The sequence below is a fragment of the Aulonocara sp. 'chitande type north' Nkhata Bay genome, linkage group LG19, assembly GCF_057382095.1.
Source record: "Aulonocara sp. 'chitande type north' Nkhata Bay isolate Kocher_YH1m ecotype deep benthic linkage group LG19, A_spYH_male_GT1.1, whole genome shotgun sequence".
Lineage (NCBI taxonomy): Eukaryota > Metazoa > Chordata > Actinopteri > Cichliformes > Cichlidae > Aulonocara > Aulonocara sp. 'chitande type north' Nkhata Bay.
Window position 1 is genome coordinate 8802891 of NC_141362.1, and position 19527 is coordinate 8822417.

The 19527-nt window shown below is 40.8% G+C and overlaps 1 protein-coding gene across 4 annotated transcripts in view; it reads left to right on the plus strand.

Moving 5' to 3' along the window:
- The first annotated feature begins 3185 nt into the window (after positions 1-3185).
- Positions 3186-19527, plus strand: part of atrn (attractin) — a 129129-nt gene continuing 112787 nt past the window's right edge. For all 4 annotated transcript variants that reach the window (XM_086275470.1, XM_086275468.1, XM_086275471.1 and 1 more), the window contains exons 1-4: positions 3186-3656; positions 14806-14889; positions 18726-18839; positions 18933-19061. In XM_086275470.1, coding sequence (XP_086131596.1) covers positions 3418-3656; positions 14806-14889; positions 18726-18839; positions 18933-19061 — 566 coding nt within the window. In that variant the 5' untranslated portion in view covers positions 3186-3417. The remainder of the gene's footprint in view (positions 3657-14805; positions 14890-18725; positions 18840-18932; positions 19062-19527) is intronic.

The window sequence follows — 19527 nt, forward strand, 5'->3', positions numbered from 1 at the left end:
TCCTTCGTCTGGAGTCTCTGGGTCAGTGTGTTGGGGGGTTGTTGTTGTTTTTGTTATTTAAAAAAAAAAATCACCTGTTCATCAGTCGGGATGACTGCTAAGAAATTCAGACACAAACATGAATATTTCTTGAGGCAGCAGGCCTATAAATCATTTTGCTGTCTCTTACTTGACATATTTTCTCACATGTATATGATGCACTGAAATAGAAGATTACAACGTGACAGAGCTCATCTAATAATGTGCTTTCATACATTTTACAAAGTGAGAGTGAGTAAGAGTGATGAGAGTATTATATCAAAGTAAGCGCCAGCAAGGCTGTAAATCAATAAAGATGAATTCAGTATAGCCTTAAAAGCTGAGACAGACAAAACTGTATGACATCTGAAATATTTCATGATGCTCCTTCACACTTTGTTTTTTATAAAGTGCTTTACAAACCTGAACATTACAGTGAACAGCTGGAATTTCCCGTTTCAGTGCAGCTGACCAAAGAGACAATTACAGCTAAAGAGACGGTGAAAGTGGACAGTATATCCTCTGTTTCTTAGTGTAAAACTCATTGTTACAGACGGGCAGCACAAGAGTGATCCCCTCAGTTAATGATTCTCTCACTAGTTAGCTAAAATAAACAAATGTAAGTCTATGAGCCACAACCAACCAACCATCCCAGTGACGTAACGTTCTGTATGGCATAAGGTGACGCTACACATGTTCTCAAAATTTAAACATCACCAAGATGTGTGGTATCCGCTCTTCAGTAAACTTGGGGGCTGCGGATGGCCTCCTGGATCCAGTTCAGTCTGCCTCTGACCCCTGGAGGGCGTTATTGTGGTTTCCCAACCTCATTATCGAGTACATTTGTGACACACACACACACCACACGGAGATTGTCAAAGTCAAAATAAACTTTCTTGTCATCTCTGCTATATACAGTACAGTATATAGAGAGGCTCCAGTTACAGCAGTGCAAAAGAACAACAATAAATATAGGAAGAGTAAGAATAAATATACACTTTGAGACTGAGGTAAGGGGAGTAAATATACCTTGACCTTGAGTGGCTTTAAATATATGTGGATATATGTATCTGTGCGTTTTCATATTTTTGTGTTCCAGGTTATTCATCTTTGTTTTTTCTTAGAGGTCCAGCAGTTGGGGAAACATTGTGCATTTCGATTTGTACTCTATCCTTTTGTTATATTTTCCCCTATTTTCTCCTCCCATCTTTTCTCTCTCTCTCCTGCCTGCCCTTCTTTAGACATAGTATACCACATAATGTAATAACTGAAATAACACAAATAGAAATGAATAAATAAAGAGATAAAAGAAATACATGAAAAAGAGGAGCATATAGAGATTTATACAGCTGATCTTGGAAAAACACAATGTGTTTGGCACAACAGTGCATTCATCATAAATCTTAATTGCAAAAGCTGCCAGACAGGATTTAAAAAAACAAACAAAATTTACCAGGTCATTCCATATAATACAGTGTTGATACAGGACGAACACCTTGAAGATAACCCTTATATCAAATTGTGTATAAAGGGAAGGCCTCTTTTTGGCGTAACTTGATGTATTCAGCCACTTACAGATAGGGATAACTATGCGCTTTAGCTTTGTAATCCTCAACGCTTGTAAAATCAAGTTAAAACTGGAGGTTATCTTCCAATAAAAACTTCAGCAAGGCTTTTTAGCTGTCACTGAGGAAGTACCGTGCCAAAAACAAATCAGGTTAGTCTCAGAAAGAGAATTGTTGATGATCAGAAAGCAGGGGATGGACATACAAAGTTATCACAAGGTTTCCAAGTGTCAAGAACTGGAGAGAGAAGTATCACCAAGAAACTCAAAGAGAGCCACACTGTACAGAATGAGCATGGCAGAGGTAGGGAGAAGAACATTTCAAAGACTCTGGAAAGAATACTAGCCAGAGAAAAATGGCAAATAACCCCAGAACATCTGCCACGACATGAGTGAATGATGGGAATTGTAGTCTCAAAGAACACAATCGCTAGAACTCTGCACAGTAACTGACTATGAGGTTATAGACAGAAGAACATGAAGGACAGCCGAGAGAAAGATTATGAGAGATGAAAAGTACAGCTGTTTGGACACAGAGAAAGAATGGAGAAGCTTAAGTGGAAGTATTATGGTGTGTCTACATCATAAAGCAGAGCTTGCAGGAGGCATTCTGCCCATCTGGTCTTTACATTTCTTTTGGACTTCTTTTTCTTTGGATTATAAATCCAAGTGAAACTTTTGCATTTTGTTTGGGACCATTTATCAGATATACAAAGGCTCCCTTATGGTTTAGGATTCTGCCTTCAGTGTCTTGTCTCTCTACCACAACATGTAAGATGATTTGTGAGATTCTGCATCTCGGATTAGAATTCAAGGTTAATAGTCTTAGTTTCACAAGCTATAACTAAAAACGGTGTCCTGTTGTGTGCGCAAAGCATCATGGAAAGTCTAGTTATAGTACTATAACAATCATAGTGGTATACACTTTTCCTCATATTCAGTGACGCATGATTATAAAGTTTAAGCTAAATAGCCAAATAGGTTAACTTAACTTAAGCTTAGAATATGGCTATAAAATCATAACATTTAAGAGGCAATATTGTATAGGCTTATCAATTATCTGATTTAACCCTCTCAAGGCAGGCTTTGCCTATTTGCAACAGTTAAAAACTAACAACCTGATTACCCCACATACATATTTTATGAGTTTTTTTTTTTAACTCAGAAGTACCACTGCAGGACTTAGTTGTGCATTAGCAACACAAAGTTTAATTTGAGCCTGAGAGGGTTAAAATGAAATGAATAAATAAACCCACGATATGAATTTAATATCAACAGCTGCTGTTCTCAAGAGCATAAACATTTAAATCGTAAATAGTCTGATTTTATGTGAACTATGTCCTGTAGTGGGAGCGGAGGAAGGAGGTCATATTTCTTATATATCATTATTTTGTATTAAAAATATTAAAATAAACATCGAACTACGCTTAGAACACGAGCAGCAAACGGACGACGGTGATTATTTTAGAGAAAAAAATAATAAGAGAAAGCTGCTAAGGAGCTGTCTGAGAAAACGAAAGGACTTTTCCTGTCTTCCAACATAAACGTTTAAAGCCCTGCGCGCTCTGCCTCCTTCCGTTGCGCATTTCCGTTGTCGTGACGTCACTTCTGGATGTAAATATGCGGCTTGGTGCGGCGCTGGGAAACACAACCACTGGAAAGATGTAAACCAACTAACCGGCAGAAACCAGGTTCAGCGAAGACACTAAACCTTCCCTCCAGGGAAACCGTACCTCTGGTCCAATAAACGGAACTACATCAACAGGTAGCTCGTCGGCTCGCTACCTCCGAAGTCAGCGGAGCGCCTGCCTCTAGCAGCCATCTTTTGTGAGAGAATGTACGGGGCGACGCGGCGGGCCTGCTCGGGCTCTGGTCGGGACCGGAGCTCGCTGATGCTGACCACCGCGCTCCTTCTCTCGGTTATCGGGCTGCTGTCCGGCTTGCCTGGCTTCACCGAGGCCAAGGAGTGCGATAAGCCGTGTATGAACGGCCAGTGTAACACCGCCACTGGCGAATGTGTATGTTTCCCCGGCTGGGTTGGGGACCAATGCCAGCACTGCGGAGGGCGATTCAGGTAATGTAAAACACACTGGCAGATTATACCCTACTGTTAGCAGTGACATAAGCTGAATGTGGAGTCTACGTCTGCCTTGTTTTGCGCCAAATGTTTGCTAATTCAGACCTGACAGTCCTTGTCTGGAGATGGCGAGCAGCCCACACTCGAGGCGTTCAAGTACCGGTCTGCTACTACCTCTGCCCCAGCTACAAGCGAAGCGGTTCCCCCCAAAGGCCACAGTCCTCCTTGTTTAAATGCAGCATGTGTTTGCTGAATGATTCAAGTGTGTGGGTTGGACGGCTATGCCTGTGTGAATGTGGTATTTAACATTTGACCAACATTGAGCTTCAGAGCTTTTTAATCCGAATTAGTGTCACATCTTGCCACTCATTCACGCAGATCATCAGCCTGTTTTCGTACACACCGTTTCTTGACTAAGATCACCTATCAGAAAGGACGGAACCATGAGGAGTAGCCGGGCTGCATGTTTCCTCTGTAGTCTGACATTATTCTTTAGAAAATCTGACAGCACAGACAGACAGACTGCCCCTCAAAACCATTTTGACTTGTAGCACTCTCTGCTAGCCTCTGTTTTTTTCCCCAATCTAACCAAGTAATTTATCTCTGACTAAACCAGACTGCTGTTCTGTTGGTAGTGTCCCACTTTTTCAGGCCAGTAGGTGAGACGCTTTGCATTCTTCAGCTTCACGGGACTCTTTGAAAAGCTGCCTGCATGATGTTTGGCCCACTGAAACGTTCAGATAACTGATATTGTGTGCTGATGCCAGGACAGCAGCAGCTCAGGGTCAAAGTATGGGATGGGGGGCACTGAAGCACTTTGTGCTTTTATAGCTGAGCTGCCCAGGTTAGTGAGAGGTGGGAGGAAGGTACCACTTGACAAACCCATTATTGCATCATCTCTCAATCGCCCCCCACACCCCCCTCGTATCTGCCCACATCCGTGTTGGCTTTCTTTAACTCTGATTTAAACCATGAGTGCCACTAGTTTGTGTGCGAGTGTGTGAATGCCAAAGCTGCACATTTTCGAAAGTTGTAAACTGGCAATTATTACCGCTGTGCCCGTCCTCTGTTCCCATTTTACTGTCACTTTGCATTACTGGAGTTTGTCCTCTGATCTGGAAATTATCCCGCAGTACTTGATGACAGTTTCACTCGGAATCAGTCACGACTATATTATTGATCACTTTCCATAGCATCGCGCCCTTCTGCTCATCCTTCAACTATGACATTTAGCAAGCACCGAATTAGAAAAACATCTTGTTCCCCAAATCATTTTTTTCCTTGACAGAGCTCAAATGTGACCTCTTGAAGTAATTTTACACTTCTGCTTTCTTTCTTTTCGCTGTTAAGCAAGGTGATCTTGTTCTGATGAGCTAGCGTGTCTGTGCAGCTAAGAACGTGTGAGTCGGGTCCACCCTGTAGGCAGCGGATTTTCGTCTCTTTTTTCGTAAAGGGAGTCCAGAGCATTTTATTTAATACTGTGTCATGCTCCCTCTGCTTGTGATCAGTCTTGCCAGGTCATAAAGCAGAGCCAGCGGGAGGCCTGCTGTGTTATGCGTGCTCACAAGTCGGTCATGATGAAGGGAAGGGAAGCTGGAACAATTTCCACATTAGTGCAGCCGATTGGTGAGCACATCTGAGCAGGTGAAATGAAGGCTGAATGGCTGCTGAGTGTCTAATGTTTCAGAACACTGGGCTTAAGTGGTCTCTGGGTGAAATGGCTCATCTTGGCTGTGAATAAAAACTGTGATTCTGTTGCACTCGAGTATCAGCCTCGACAGTCTATCAGTGTGGGAAATCATCGCTGACCACCAGCTGCGTTCAGGGTACCCGTCTCTAAGAACGCTGGGTTTGAATGGAGTTAAACTCTGTTTATTAATATTTATGATTTTTCTCTCATTAGTTAGTAATGTGTAATAGAGAAGAGGCTAAAGTCAATGGAATTTGCTTATTTTGTCCTAAACAGCTGACAAACCCAGTGGTTGGCTTTTATGTAGATCTTTATTTGTACGCCACGCTCTTTTATTGTAGGGTGGTGGTTGACTGGCATGCATTAAAAGTATAAGACATACTCTTTCAGTCGCCCTTGATCAAAATACCAAAGCTTTAGGTTCTTTTTCAGGACTGCTTTAATACAACCCAGGGGGTCAACTGCTAGGATGAACCTCCCTACGGGGCTCATTAAAGTTAATCCGTTTTTTCTAAGGCTGCTACGTTTGTCTTTTCCAGCTTCTTTTAAAAGCTTCATCCTGGCATCAGAAGAAAAACTCTGCTGATAAGTGGAAAAAAACGGAGATCTCTCTTTGTTTCACAGTGCTGCCAGACTGGTTGTGGTGCTGCTTGTCTGACTGTGAACTTCGCTAATAGCAGAACAGGCCACTCTCGTACAGTGTAATGTTCAGCTGTCAGCGCTCCTGTGTCAGTGGGTCCAGCATTAAAAGTGATGCTGAAGCCACATCACCCTAGGCTAATCATCTTGAAGTGGAACGGTAAACGTACTGCTGCTGTGATTCCACATTTGCTTGGAATCGGCGCTGTGTTACTTTGTTAACACGGTCAAAGTGCTGATAGTTTTTCACGGAGAGCCTGTGGTCTGAGGCCGTGTTTAGCATACAGACAATGCTGCCATACAAGGCTCGGTGAATGCTGGTAAAAGCAGCTTTCTGTGACAGGGGTGTGCCAAAATGGAGTCCCTATTCTAGCTTTGAGGGCCAAAAATCAACATGAAGAAGGGGGTCGTTGTTGTTGTTCTTTTGATATACACTACTGTGCAAAAGCCTTGAAGCACCCCTCATTTCTTTTGTTTTAGAGTGGTCTTAACATTAGGTCTCCAGGCTTTCTGGGTTTTTCTTTGCACATCCTTTTCACTCATTTTCAGTCCAGTTCTTGTTCATGGAAATTTTCAGGGGATTTTTATTTTTGGAGCCACTTAATGCTGACTTATGAATCATCCAAGTATTAAAAAAACCACCCAAAACAAGGGACGCACTACTGTTGTCTGCACATGACAGAAAACTTGATTTGTATCTTTAGGCGCTTTGTTACTAGCAGCCTTCTGGGGAAAAAAATCCCAAAGATAACGGTTTGACTGAGACAGAATATTATTTTTGCACCAACAAAGTGATTCCTAAACAATAATTAGCTGCACGCTTAGCATATCTCTACAAGGTGTACTGTTTATTCTTAAGTATGTGGAGGAAGCTGGACTAGTGCAGGACAAAAGAAGGCCTAAAAATCTGTCTATGGCAAATAAACTGTAAGTAAGATGGGAGAAAAGACTGAGGTATGCATAATGACACAAGAACTGGACTTCCATCTGATCAAACACACATCCACACATGTGCAATAACACTAAGTGCAATACTCTTTTTCTGACAAAGTTGTATTTTTACTCAGTTGTATAAAGCATTTGTATTTTATTTTTATCCTATTGTATATTTTATTCTACTGTATATATTATTTTATTATTCTATTCTGTACAGTTATGTACACTATTTTATTCTTATTGTATTCTAATTTTTGCTATATAACATTTGCACTGTCCACTTCCTGCTGTGACAAAACAAATTTCCCACGTGTGGGACTAATAAAGCTTATCTTATCTTAAAAACAGTAACAACAGGTCTTGCAGAATAATTGATCGAAATTTGAAGTTTCAACATGTGTCGATTGTGTAGAGTTACAATAATGACTGTTTGCAGCCGTCTGTAAAACACACTGGATGCTCTGTCGTGGTTTGGGGCTGCATTACAGTCATTGGTGTTGAGGATCTTGTTGAACTTGATGGATCTAAGAGGGCAGATTCTGGTGATCCATGCCATACTATTGGGTAAGCATCCGATTGTCAATGGTTTATCTATGGATTGACCTCCCTAGAGCAAGGACCTGAACATTATTGTAACAGTGTTCGGTCATCTTTACAGAGAACAGAACAAATGCAGCCAACATCCAAAGAAGAGCTTTGAATGTTCTTCGAGAAGCCTTGAAGGACTATTGAAGAACTTGAGACTACTCATTTCCCATTTTCCTACATATAGTTTAACTTAGTTTTCCATGGATATTTAATTCTGTTATTCCCCTGTTTTGGGTCAGGGAAACTTTAATATTAATCCTACTGCATCACCAGTTTATGTACATTTTGTTAACCTTTGGTCGTGTTGACTTCAAAGTTTCAGGCAGCCACCTTCTTCTTCGTTTTAAATTTCTATCTGAGTTTAGGGCTTTGTGATAGCCACTAACAAAGTACAGGTTCCTTATTTAATTCTTCATATTTGAAATTAAAACATTCAATTACAAATGCTTGCTGTCTTTAAAATCTATTGTTCAACGATTGTACTATACGCCCCTGGGTGTGCGAGGTCCACAGAGGATTAAAGCAAATGGATAATAAAAAAAAAAAGTCTTTAGCTTGAGACTTTATCACAAACCTTTAACTTCTTATTTCTAATAATTTCTTCTCCGACAATTCACGTCTTACATGTGGACATCTGCTTACGTTCCACCTTTGGAATCAGGAGGGACCTGTCAGTTGGTAATAACTGTTAGTGAGTTAAATTTTCTTTAAAAGTCTTTGGAAAGGTTTTGTAACCCCCCATAACTGTTGATGCTGACAAAACTAATGTTTAATAAAAGATAAGATCAGACTTTATTGATTCCACGGTGGGGAAATTTTAATTTGAAGTGTCTTATAAATATTTATCAGAATTTTATATTTCAAACACATTAAAAACCTTTTTCCGCTCAAATTAAATTTCTCCCCAAGTCCCACAACAAGCAGGCCACAGCTTGATGGCACCTCCACCATGCTGGGTTGGTGTTCCTATACTTGCAAACTCTTTTCTTCTCCAACCAATATGATCGCCGTTACGGCCAAACAGTCAAAGTAGTTTCATCAGACAAGAGCAATAGAAAATTGTAAGATCTTTGTTTGCATGTAAGGACTGGTTTCATTCTGAACACTTGAGTTCTGCAGAATCTTGTTAAGGTGCTTTTAAAAATTGTTCTCAGAGGCAGATTCGCCTCCTTTCTGAGTACTGTAATGGCTGCAGATTTCTACTTTTATGCTGTTGTTTGCTCACCTGGGACCTTCAGTCACTGTAAATTGCTTCTAGGGTTTTTTCCTCTTGTACATTTTGCTAATTGTATGGTTTCATTTAATAGATGAAAGCAAATAGTTGACAGGAAACGAGTGGAGCAAGAGATTGGGAAGAACAGTTCATTAGCTGCTGTAGCTGATGGATGGATGTTCTTCCTCTCCTGCCTGACTGGAGCTGTTAAACTAGGATGCAGGCTCACTGTGTTAGAGAAGCTTTAAAAAGCTTTAAAAACTAATAAAGTGACAGTTATAACTGTAAGTTGTAGCTACTATCCTTGCTTGTCATATTAACGACTGTAGCCATGAGGCTGATCTCTATCACATAGTGTCAACAAAAGGCTGCTTCACGCCTGTTGGTTTGAAGACTCTTGGACACAAATGCACATTTTTATTAGCATGACATAAAATTCTTGCGGAGATAATTTATTTAATTTTTTTTCATAGAATGGGGATTCTCAACCAGTTTTCATACGCAGCAGGACGGGGTGGTGCATAAAGAGTCTGATGCCTGTTCATGTTCTGGCACTGGTTTGAGTACCAGTTTTGGTTGCAATTAATGTGAAACCTGGAAGTGTCTCAATTTACCTGCTTATTTTTTTAATAATTTTATGTAAAGAGCGCATATTGAATCCTAAGTGCTCTCATAGTGCCACCCCCTCAGTGTTTGGGAGTTCTTGCTTGTTTCTCAACTTTAAAGTGGCTTCTGGAAATGCTTTAATGTAATTTGGGTGAACTGATAGCGGAGTAGTTGGGGAATATATTACGTAGGCTCGGATGCTTGCTTGCTTTCCCCACATTCATCACATCTTGCTCTACTACACGTATCTAATAAAAGCAAAATGAGGGGGATATTAGTGACTGTGCTTTGTTTTAGTTTCCTAAACTCCTGCTGTAGTCCTTTGGTTTTTCACTCGTTCTCACGCTAAGCTTTCTCATCAAATAATGACAGTAATGGAACTGCTGAAACAACAGATTAATAGTTGATTGTGTGTTAAAGAGCTCCTTTGAAATGTCCTTAATAAATGTTTAGAACTGCTTTGTAATAAATGAAACCGTTTTTTCTTTTTTGTTCTCCCATCGGTTTTCCTCCAATTTTATGAGCTGTCATGATCTAAACTGCCCAGTGTATCCTTTTATGTGTTAGTGACTGAATGAATCTATTCATTCAAATGTATATCTATTAGGATTTTGTTTCCAGGTATGGGAAAGAAACAACAACTTTAAAAAGAGTCCCTTCCATTAATGCACTGCTGATGTATGTGTATATCTTAGTGTTGGTTGTTGATCATTTTAGTTTGGGTAGTGGGTAGTGACCGACAGAACGAGATCGCGGATACAAGCGGCAGAAATGAGCTTCCTCTGAAGGCTGGCTGGCCTCTCCCTTAGAGATGGGGTGAGAGGTTCGGCCATCCGGGAGGGGCTCAGAGTAGAGCAGCTGCTGCTCCACATCGAAAGGAGCCAGCTGAGGTGGTTCGGGCATCTGACAAGGATGCCCCCTGGGTGCCTCCTGGGTGAGGTGTTCCAGCCATGTCCCACCGGGAGGAGGCCCCGGGGCAGACCCAGGACACGCTGGAGAGATTATATCTCTCGGCTGGCCTGGGAACGCCTTGGTGTTCCCCCGGATAAGCTGGAGGAGGTGGCTGGGGAGAGGGAGGTCTGGGCCTCTTTGCTTAGGCTGCTGCCCCGCGACCCGGCATCGGATAAAGCGGGTGAAGATGGATGGAGTTCAGTCTCTTGTGTAGCTTAAATATTAGTCGATTAGCCCCTCTTTACAAAAGCCACCTCTCCTCCAGTTAACTAATGGCCACACTGCTGCGCTACTGATTTTTGTCTGCTTTAAATGTCGTGGTAAATTTCTTCCCGATGACATTCAAAGTCATATCAAATTTTTAAATCATGACCACCAATGAAAATGTGACATCGCCCCTCTAATATTCTGTAATCGGCCGCTTTCTTCTCTTTGCTACAGAGGCAAAAAGCTTTTTGCCTCTGTAGCATTTACACTCTGTCTGAGCATGCTCTGAGCGTGCCTCTCCAGGCTGTACCACTGAAACAGGACTGTTGTCGCCTTTGAATAAGCAGTTGTTTGCTTTGCTCTCAAGCTGCACCACTTTACCCTTTGCAGACCACTTGGCTCAGCTGCACGAATACCATTTGTATTAGAATAGACTCTGTGAAATGAAGCATTTTATCTAATATCAATTTTTGCCACTAGCAAAAAGCACAGACACTAAGGGATTTTTTAAAATCTTAAAATCAGGGTGTATTTTGTCTGAAAGTAAAGATAAGGTGTTGTTATTTCTAATACTGGGGTGATCGTGGCTCAAGAGTTGGGTGTTCGCCTTGTAATCGGAAGGTTGCCGGTTCGAGCCCCGGCTCGGACAGTCTCGGTCGTTGTGTCCTTGGGCAAGACACTTCACCTACCGCCTGCTGGTGTTGGCCAGAGGGGCCGATGGCGCAATATGGCAGCCTCGCCTCTGTCGGTCTGTCCCAGGGCAGCTGTGGCTACAACTGTAGCTGCCTTCACCAGTGTATGAATGTGAGTGTGAATGAATAGTGGAATTGTAAAGCGCTTTGAGGGGTCCCGAAAAAGCGCTATATAAATGCAATCTATTATTATTATAACTACATGCTATAATGTGCCTAAGGGCTTAAAGAGCCTCAATATCGTTTTTATACTTTTACACCACTTTAAAGTATAAAAATATCATTTGAAAATATATATTTTTGTTGCAGTTTACCAGCTCATTTCGTATATTATAAGCTTTAACGAAAACAAGGAATTTATAGTGAAACAACTACCAGCTCAGTTCAGTGTTTTGCTCCCAGGTATGCTTTAGGTACACAGTCGCGTCCTAAATGACCCTTTCCAAGTCCCAACATAATACAAACTCAGAGGGTGCAGCTGATAAGCTGTAAATGTGTAACCTAATTCTGGGTATGTCGCTTTCACAGAAGCATCTAATAGGATAAAAAAAATATATGAAAATGTTACATCACAGCCAGTGAATCAGTATTTATTTGTTTATTCACCAAATACTTTGAAATGCTTTTAAACAATATTTAAATTTAGAATTTTCTCTCTTTGTTAGCATGTTTGGTTGCTAGCTGAATAGCCGGTGATCCTATTTAGAGAGACGTTTTCCTAATTAATCAAAGATTACGATTATTTGTCACGATTATTCATTAAGTTTATGACAAAAATGTAAACATAACACATCTTCAGATCTATATAAATCGTTGTAAGACAAAATGAATCAGAGGAGCACTGCTTTTACTTTTGGATTATCCTAAATTTTGCAGACAAATAATAATATAAGGTTTTTCACTCGACTGAACCTACATGATGAATGTGACTAAAACTCGTAGCAAAGTTCATGCATCAGCTAGACTCCAAATTAGTGTCTTTCAGGCCTTCAGATGTGTTACTTGTGTTGCTTTGGGGTGCAGACGCACAGCACTCTTTGGATATGATTTCTTCTTGGTTACCTCGCGTGCACTAAATCTGAAGTATTTCCAAACAACAGTAATGATCTTCTTCAAGGGACAAGCTCTTTGCCTTCTGTTGTGCCACAAATTTGCATTTGTTATATACTTGTCCAGAAACTTTGCTGTGCAGTGTGGGAGTGACTGTGATTGGCCCATGCATGCATGTGGCTGGGCAGCGATTTAGAGTGCATTTGATTTGCTTTGTGTTTTAAAACCGCAAAAGCATACTCGATCATGCTCATTTAATTATTGGAAGCCAAAATAGTGATCAGACCTAAAATCCAATTAATTGTGCAGCTTAATCCTAGTATATATTTTGGCCCTCAGTTGCTGTTAGAATTAGTTTCAAGCTGGTTAGAGGCCACTCTTACGTCTGGAGCAGATACTTGTTGATGCTGCTGGATTTCTGACGAGCCCAACTGAAACTACTGAATTTGCTCATTTAGAGTTGAGGCATAACACAAAGCCAGTCCTATCACTCGGTTACTCAAGTGTCACCCTTGACTTCCTCTAATGTTGTTCGACTGTAAGGTTGATGAGTTTCCCTTTGGTTGCAGATCTGTTCCTGTTGTTGTTGTTGTTGTTGTTTTTAAATATTGTTTACCTTGTAAGTATGATAATTGTGTTTTAACAACAGTACAGTATGTTAACTGCACATGCATCAGTGTGTTGAGTTCATGACTTTCTTATCACTCTCACAGGGGGGAGAAGCTGTTTGTCTGCTTGCTGCAAAAGCTGAAAGTCCCTGTTGGCCTGGCTTTATTATCGCTGGCTGATCTGTAATTATAGACATGGTGTACACGTTTGCAAACCTGCCACAAGTCTCACCGTATGTGTTGAAAGTATTCTCTTAAAGGAATCGGTGAGCCATCAACATTCAGCATGGACTCAGTGTAAAAAAAAAAAAAAAAAAAAAAAAATCAAGCCAAGATTTGCTGTTCTGTTAAAAACTTTCATCCACAAGTTGCAGCGACAGCACAAAGAGCATTGTTGTCATATAGCGTCATGCATTTGGCCTGTTAACCGCCCTTAACAACACCCTTAGCCTTGGACCATGAGCCTCCAATTCACACAGCTGGGACTATAGGCCTGAACCTCTGCAGTAATTGGAGCAGGCTTAAGTCTTCAGTAACGTGCAGCACTTCTTGTTGCCTAGCTACAAACAAACCTGAGTTGTGCAATATGGAATCTCCCCAGAAGCTCTCAATATAGAGATGAATATTTAAAAAAACACAAAAACATCACACTGAAAGGAGAACATCCTGCTTTTTGGTTTTTGTTTTTTTAAGTGAAAGGATATAAATACTTCTATTTTCCATTAAAAAAAAAAAGACATGAAATTAAAAAAATCACTCATATTATAAGACACAAGTTCGGACCTGTAGCAAAATGTCAAACTGCTCAGCTTGTATCGATTGATTAATTTTGCTAAAAGCGCTTTTTTAAAATGTTCTACTTGTGCTGCAGACATCTATAAATCGCTTCTTTAACTGCACATGGGAGCAGTGTGTTCTCTGCAGCTTCCTCAGCAGACGTCGGTGTGAAATGTTGCTGAGAGACTGTTTTGGAACAAGAGAGCGACTGGGTGTGTTGGCAGACTCCTCGCACCTTGAGACCTGCATCAGTAATGATACAATGTCTGTATGCATCTAAGTGTCCCTTGCGTAATTCATCTCCCGACCGGTGCTGTGTCATGAGACTGCAATTGAATTGGCAATAACAGGCCGTATGCCATACTGTACCATTAGTGCTTGTGGATGCCCCTCATGGTGTTGGCCTCGGACAATAATTTGCTGTCTTTGCTTTGTCTTTGTCCTATTTGTTGCTTGCTCAACCACGGTGCTGCTTGAAGAAGACCGTGTTTAACTGCACACTCTCTGCTTAGTGGCTCTTTTCTAACCTCTTGTTTCATGCAGTCATGAAACATTAGTACTGCACTTTTTTTTTTTTTTTAATTGTACCTCTACATATGGTACTTTTCCTATACAAACTTGAATCCCAAGTTGAGAACAAGGCAGCAAAAGGCTGCGAAAGTTGTGTAATAATGCTACAAAACGGAAAAGTTATTTGCAACTAGTTGGCAACAGGATAAAGAAGAGCTGCTAGAGGGATTGAGTCTTAAAAAAAAGATGTAAAGAATGTTTTCTCTTGCAAAGAATTAGGATTTTGGACACAAAGCAATCATAAAACGATTATCTGAGTTATTACCAGGCCCATCCTGAGTCCCTGATGTTAAAAGTCCACCAGCAAAATGTTCACAGCAAATTCCAAACATGTCAAAGTTATAACAATATAAAAACATCAATCCTCACATTTTAAAAAGACAGAAATGGAAGTAATTGTTTGATAAGCAATCTTCTTTTCAATTGAAGTTTTCCACGAAGTCTTTCAGCTGCAGGTTTTCCTAAGTAATCAAATTCCAGGACAAGCATACAGCTGTTCTAGGCGCTCCGTGAGGCTGTACATGGGCACAGCCGCGCTTTCAGCTAAATGTCAGCTACTAAAAAGTTACATGTTCACCAGTAACCTTGGACCTCTCTCTCTTTTTCCTGTTCCTTTCAGATTGACGGGGCCCTCTGGTTATCTGACTGACGGTCCAGGAAACTACAAATACAAGACCAAGTGCACCTGGCTCATTGAGGGACAGTAAGTACAGACAACGCCATGGGAAAGCAAGTTCTTCTTCAGAGGCGCCGAATTAATTAGCTCAGAACACATTTGTTCCACGTCCTAAATAGCACTAGCAATAGGAGTACTTTTTCAATTGAAGTTTAACAGCTTTGAATATATTATATCATCCTGGATTTAAAAAAACAAACAAAAAACCATTGGGAAAACTGGCACAATCCTGTTGATCATTAGCTTTTGCCATTAGGGGAAACAGTGGGAACAGTGGGAAGGAACCCTAAAAACGTTGAGACTGATGGGATTAGGATTGTGCAAACTGAGGCCGCAACTCAATGTTGCAGGCGGGATTTATAATGATTAGTTTGTGCACAGTATACATTGCAGACTCCTGCTGTGCTCCAGCCCCTGGTAATGTGGATAAAAATGAATGGCAAAGCAAGTGTAAGAAATCCAATAGCCTCCTTTCTCTATCGTTTCAGTCAGCACATCCACGCCACCGAGTATCGATTTAAAGCGACGATTCTTGATTTTTTTTTTTTTTTTTTTTTTTTAATTGATTTTTTGGCTTCGAGCTTATCCAAACTTTAAACCCGCCGCTTGCATTTACATTCCAGGCAGATAGCCAGCATGCTCATTCGGGGGAAGGCGGGGCTAACTAAGAACGAACACGTAAGGCTCAGGAGATCGCGCTTCTGCTCGCCGTGCACATCTTACACAGTTTTGAACTTCTGACCTTCGTTTTCCCGGATGGCTTCTCTAATCACCATGTCACCCTGCCGTCCAGTGTTTCATTACATACTGATGGCTCATTTTATATGCCATCTTGAGACTTTAGCCCATCTTCAACAAGAGGTTAATGTAGTGACATATGCGCTATATGCGTCACACTGACAAGAATACTGTTGAAGAGGTTTTATGGGCTTCAGATATGCTCTCACTTTGAACCTTCAAAAGCTCCCTCTGCAGCTAAGTGTATCGAATCCATTTCTAGTGGCTTGAAGTGACTTTATCTCCTGAAAGCCAATGAAATAACTACTAAAATGTGGCTTTGCTCGATGCCTTGCTCAAAGGGGTCCCAGTGCTTCCTACAAAAATAAGGGCTTACATTAGATTAACAATTTACCAGTCACAAGTCCTCTGTACTCGAACCCCAGGGGCTGCTGCCATTCCCCAGTTTGTCTGCTAGGTCATTAAGGAGGAGCCATCGCTTCACTCTAATAAATATAATTATAAAGAGAAAAATGTGACTATTCATAACACATCCTGTATGTCTCAGTTTCTCATCGTAGATGCACTGAATGGGTCTTTGTCTTCTTCCCTCCTCTTTTGAATGATTTCATTTAGCCATGTTTCCCCAAATTTAGAGCAGAGTTTGTTTTTTGTTTTTTAAAGGATCTCATGAATGTCTTCAATCAAAATCAGATTAAGCCAGCTTTTTTCCTGTTTTGCTGAACACTGCCCGTGCATAAAAACATCCGGCCACAGATACTTGGTTTATTCACTGTCTCTGTAGCACACATTGTGCAACAGCGAAACTTGTCTGCCATATAATTCGCTTGATGTAATCGTGTTTTGCTGGTAGACTAAATAACTGGGATGCACGCCGCAGTACGGTTTTTACACTTGATACGGAAAACATAGCCGATTTGTGCAGAACACTGCAATGTGATTCGAATATAAAGGTGTAGTTGGTGGTTGGCCACACACAAACGCTAGTAAAAATGTTGCTGTAGGTGGTGACTGTTTCTACCATATCACCCAGTTAATCATCCACCTTTTATTGTCCTGAAAGTATCATTCCACAAGTTCAGCTGTTGGAAGAGTGCAAAGCTAAATGTGACCCAGTCAACAAGGAAATATTTTTTATTGCACATAATAAAACTATGTAAAAATCTAAACAAAGCAAAAACCTTAGAGTAGGTCCTATCTAATAAAAAATTACACGTTTCCTGGAGAAACTGTTTGTTTCCAAACACAATTAAGTGCAATGGAGTGGAAACGTTGGGGCACCTCTGGTCAAATGTTCTCTTAGTGTGAAAACCAAAGACAGGAGATGATTTCCAGAGGGCTTAAAATTGAAATCTGTGCATTTTGTTAATTGTAAGCAAGATTGATTCTTTATTTCTGTCTTTTACAGTTTTGAATAACAGTGTGCAAAGTTCCCAAAGCGCTACTTCTTCAGGACTTACAGCCATTTTTCTAAGTATCTTAGCTTGCAGAGATTTTCTGTAGCCAGAAGAGTCACATGATTCCTGTTTAGTTAATTTTTGTCTGGTGGCCTTGAATGCACTTCTCTTTTGTTGTCTGGCAACTTTTTTGTTTTTTTATGACATGTAATTCAGGACACTGTGAGAGGCATGCCAAAACCTTCAGCTTGTGCTTGTTAAGTAGTCCATTCCAGGGTTTTGATGCATTTAAGATTATAATGCTGGTGTTACCCTGTTTTGTTTTGTTTTTTATCTTTAGCGATTTTACATTTGGTATGTTGATGCTGTGATTTTTAGAGGCTAGCCTCAACACAAACCCATAGTTATCTTGCAATGGGATCACAGCACTGAGAATAGTAATGCTGCATGGTTCTTTAAACATAATGCAGGTACAAAGCTCTTTAACTGGACACGCCACAGGCCTCGTTACCACCAGCGTTTGTGTGCGTGCCATTCTGTCTGTCTGTAAACACGATAGCTTAGCGTTTTGGGTGAATTCTGTGAAAACTTTGTAAGCATGTAGAGCTCATGTTACCAGTCTATTCAAATATGGCTCACATCCACCAAGGGCAAATTATTGATTTATTGGTCAAAAATTAACATGAACTATGATTCTTACACGCGAGTCTGTGTGTGTGATTGAGCGTGTATTTATATCTTTGTGGGGACCAAAAGTTGGAAGTTCACTATACTTGTGGGGACCAACACCCCTTATGGGGACCAAAATCCAGGTCCCCACTAGTTTGAAGGCATTTTTGAGACTCAAAATGTGGTTTTAGTGTCAGGGTTACAATTGGGTTATTGTTAGGTTTAGGGTTAGGGTAATATAGAAAGCATTGTATAAAGATTTGACCTCTTCTCGACTTCTCCTTCAAGGTCAAAGTGAAAATAATGGAATGTAGAACTCTTTAAAACCACGTTTTGTATTGACACCATATAGGCATACAGGGCCGATATATGGGAATTAAATATCCTGTTACTTTGGACTTCTGACCTCTTCTACAAGTTCAAATAAAGGTCAAACGTCTTATCTTCAAAACTGCTTTAATGCTGCTGCCTTTGTTTAGATTGGCAACATTTAGGAAGTGATGCTGATATATGGGGATTATAAATATAATATTATAGTTTGGATCCAAATATCACCTCAGGATGGGTTCGATCTTTAAAGAAAGTATTTTTAAGACAAAGAGAATGAGCTGCCTCGTTAGTTAGAACTATACTGTGGTATAATATTATATAATGGGCTGAAATAATTCATGCCCAGTTATTTGCAGATTAATACCTCTTATCCATTACCTCCTTCACCTACAGTAAACATCTGTCATGCTGTACTTATCTGATTTTTACTGCACTGCAAACTTAAAGTACATTTTAAAAGAACAAAGAAAACCAGATGAATATGTAAAAGGTAAAAAAAATTCTGCCCAGAGAGTGAGCTTCCTTGGCGAAGGTTTGCGCTCAGACAAGTTTGGATCTGCTAACCTAAAAATCTTGCGAGCAGTTCCCGACCTCTGCTCAAAGAAATGGATATCTGAAAAAGACCGGCTATCTGTTCAGGCTTGTATGTCTGGTCTGTCTTCGACTGCTCTGCATAAGGTTTGACATGTATGTAGCTGTGAGGTCTGAGAACTTGTCTGTGTTTTACAGGCCCAACACCATTCTGCGATTACGGTTCAACCACTTTGCTACTGAATGCAGCTGGGACCACCTCTACGTGTACGACGGCGACTCCATCTATGCGCCCCTTCTGGCGGCTTTCAGGTAAAGCTTCAAATATGTGACAGGCTTGCAACACGCTTGAGTATAAATGGTAATAAAAACACCTTAAACTCTTCTTTTGGGTTATTATTGTAGCGGTCTGATTGTTCCTGAGCGATATGGGAACGAGACCGTCCCGGAGGTGGTGTCTCAATCTGGCTACGCCCTGTTGCACTTCTTCAGCGATGCTGCCTACAACCTGACCGGCTTCAACATTTCCTACCGGTGAGAGAATCTCTGAAAAAACAAAGTACCACATCCTGCATTTTCTTATTTATTTTTAAACAAACAAGGATTCGGCTTTCGCTTCAGGGAAGTCGAGGTTTCTCCGCTGACTGGCCAGACCACAAAACAGAAACTAGATGTGTTGTTGGCTTCGTCTGTCATTTTTTTTTCTTCTTCTTCATATTTGATATTTTAGCTGGAGTGGAAGCTCCCGCATATTGACTTGTTCATAATCCTCTGAGCTGACTGTGCAGTCCTGTCATGCCTCAGGGTTTGCAACTCTCGGGGTCCGCAAATGCGTTCGTGTTGTCAGTCACTCGATAGAAAGTATCTACTAAATGACAAATGCCTGGATACTGAGCCCTGACAGGAGAGCCTCTGTGCAAATCATTTCTGTTTCACTGGCTGAGATTAATTTAGGTGAAGGGCCCACTTCACACCCTTCCTTGGGACACGATGACGCATA